Source organism: Limulus polyphemus, unplaced genomic scaffold (genome assembly GCF_000517525.1).
Source record: "Limulus polyphemus unplaced genomic scaffold, Limulus_polyphemus-2.1.2 Scaffold4075, whole genome shotgun sequence".
Taxonomy (NCBI): Eukaryota; Metazoa; Arthropoda; class Merostomata; order Xiphosura; family Limulidae; genus Limulus; species Limulus polyphemus.
The window spans coordinates 86,952-88,817 of record NW_013669685.1 but is presented as its reverse complement, the minus strand read 5'-3'; the positions used below and the strand labels follow the sequence as shown (position 1 = coordinate 88,817).

The 1,866-nt window shown below is 36.0% G+C and overlaps 1 protein-coding gene across 1 annotated transcript in view; it reads right to left on the bottom strand.

Annotated features, from left to right (window-relative positions):
- Window positions 1-9: 9 nt before the first annotated feature.
- The window catches only part of LOC106470542 (protein turtle homolog B-like), a gene marked incomplete at its 5' end in the record, with an annotated part of 57,637 nt that continues 55,780 nt past the window's right edge, over window positions 10-1,866 (bottom strand). The window contains 3 exons of the mRNA XM_022399147.1: window positions 10-388; window positions 783-1,073; window positions 1,458-1,751. Coding sequence (XP_022254855.1) covers window positions 90-388; window positions 783-1,073; window positions 1,458-1,751 — 884 coding nt within the window. The remainder of the gene's footprint in view (window positions 389-782; window positions 1,074-1,457; window positions 1,752-1,866) is intronic.

The following is a 1,866-nucleotide window of genomic DNA, read 5'->3' as shown; positions in this document are numbered from 1 at the left end:
CTGCAGGAACAATAGTAAAAACACAGGGTTGTCTCTGAATTAATACTCGCCTGCAGGAACAATAGTAAAAACACAGGGTTGTCTCTGAATTAATACTCGCCTGCAGGAACAATAGTAAAAACACAGGGTTGTCTCTGGATTCCTATATTGTTTGTTCCCCAACACAGAAGTTTTCCGTAATCTTCGTCCGATTCTGGATTATAAGTCGCTTTGCTCTGTGCTCGTTCAACAGAGTACACGATTTTATCTGACCTCTTGTATGAACTATTGAAACGCCAGTGAAACGTGACGTCATCAGGATCAGAGTCGAGTTCACACAATACCTCGACTGGTTCGTACTTGGCTACACCATACATGGTCTTTTGTCCTGGTTTGCATAACGGAGCATCTGTACACAAAATGAAGGAAAAAGTTAGGAACTATCCTGTTTATTTTATTACACATATGTGGTAAAGGTGTGTTTTATTTTACTTCAAATATGTTAGCTTTCATTTTTATCTGCAAAGTGTATTGTAATATAATTTCTGTCGTAACCTCATCAGAAAACTCAAGTTGAAATAAAAGTACTTAAATATATTAAACATTCTAAAACGTGTAATTTACACTATATTCGTAATTAACCTATCTTATCGTGTGGAAAGAATTAACTAATGTTTAATGTGACATTTCAGAGACGAACTACGTCTTATCCGATTACAAAAATTAAAAGACATATTACAACATTTTGTTATATATATATATTATGATTTATGAAAAGTGACAGTCCAAAAAAGGAAACGTACACTGAACCTTTAGAAATATCTCGTTACTAATTCCTAGACCTTGGTTATTACTGCCAGAGCAGGTGAAACGCCCTCTGTATTGTCGCTGTACTTTCTGTAACACCAGCGATTGGTTGCTAATGATGACGCCTGCTGACGTATTGGTTGAGAGATCCTGACCTTCAAACTGCCAGCTTATTTCGTGGATCCAAGGGTTTGCTCGAACATTACACTCAAAGTAAACATCGTTTCCATCTTGAATATTCGTTACTTTCAGGTTAGTGCCAAGTTGAAGAGTCACTTGAGGAGGGTCTGGGATAAAGTACACAATATCGTTACTTTCAGGTTAGTGCCAAGTTCAAGAGTCACTTGAGGAGGGTCTGGGATAAAGTACACAATATCGTTACTTAAAGAGATTAATTGAGTATTTTAGAAGTAAATAAAACACAGATGATTTATTGTCTTCACGTTTATAACATATAGTACTCCAATAAATGACCAATAATCTATAATATACTTAGATTGGATTTATTCGGGTCTTTATTTTATTTAATATTTTTCGTACCTGATGCATAAAACGATCACTCCAATGAAAATCTATCTGTGTTTGAGTATATATAGTGTTAGTTAAGTGATTATGTAATGCACTTCGATCATTCCAATCACAAAAGTGTTTTATATAAAAGTATTTTTTACATTGTACGTCCAGTTTCCAGCCGTCTTCAACAGCGCTTCCACGAATCAAAAGGTTTTCTACTCGACAGGACAAATACTTTCCGTTATCGTCAATAGATGGCGTAAAGGTTAAGATACTACTGGTAGCGCCGTTATGCACGATGCTTTCTCGTGTATTCTGCATTTGCTGATTCCCTTTCCACCACGTGATTTTTCCAGCAGGACGAGATCCTTTTGCTTTACAGATCAGCTCAGTTTCTTTATCAGCAACTATAGGCTTTTTAGAAGGTGTGATGACTGCTTTTACTGGTTTCACTGTCAAACAAAATAATAAAACATTTATCAGTAGCTATAGATTTCATAGAAGGTGTGTTTCTATTGGTTTCACTGTCAAATTATATTGTTCCGACAACAGAAGTCACGTGACGCT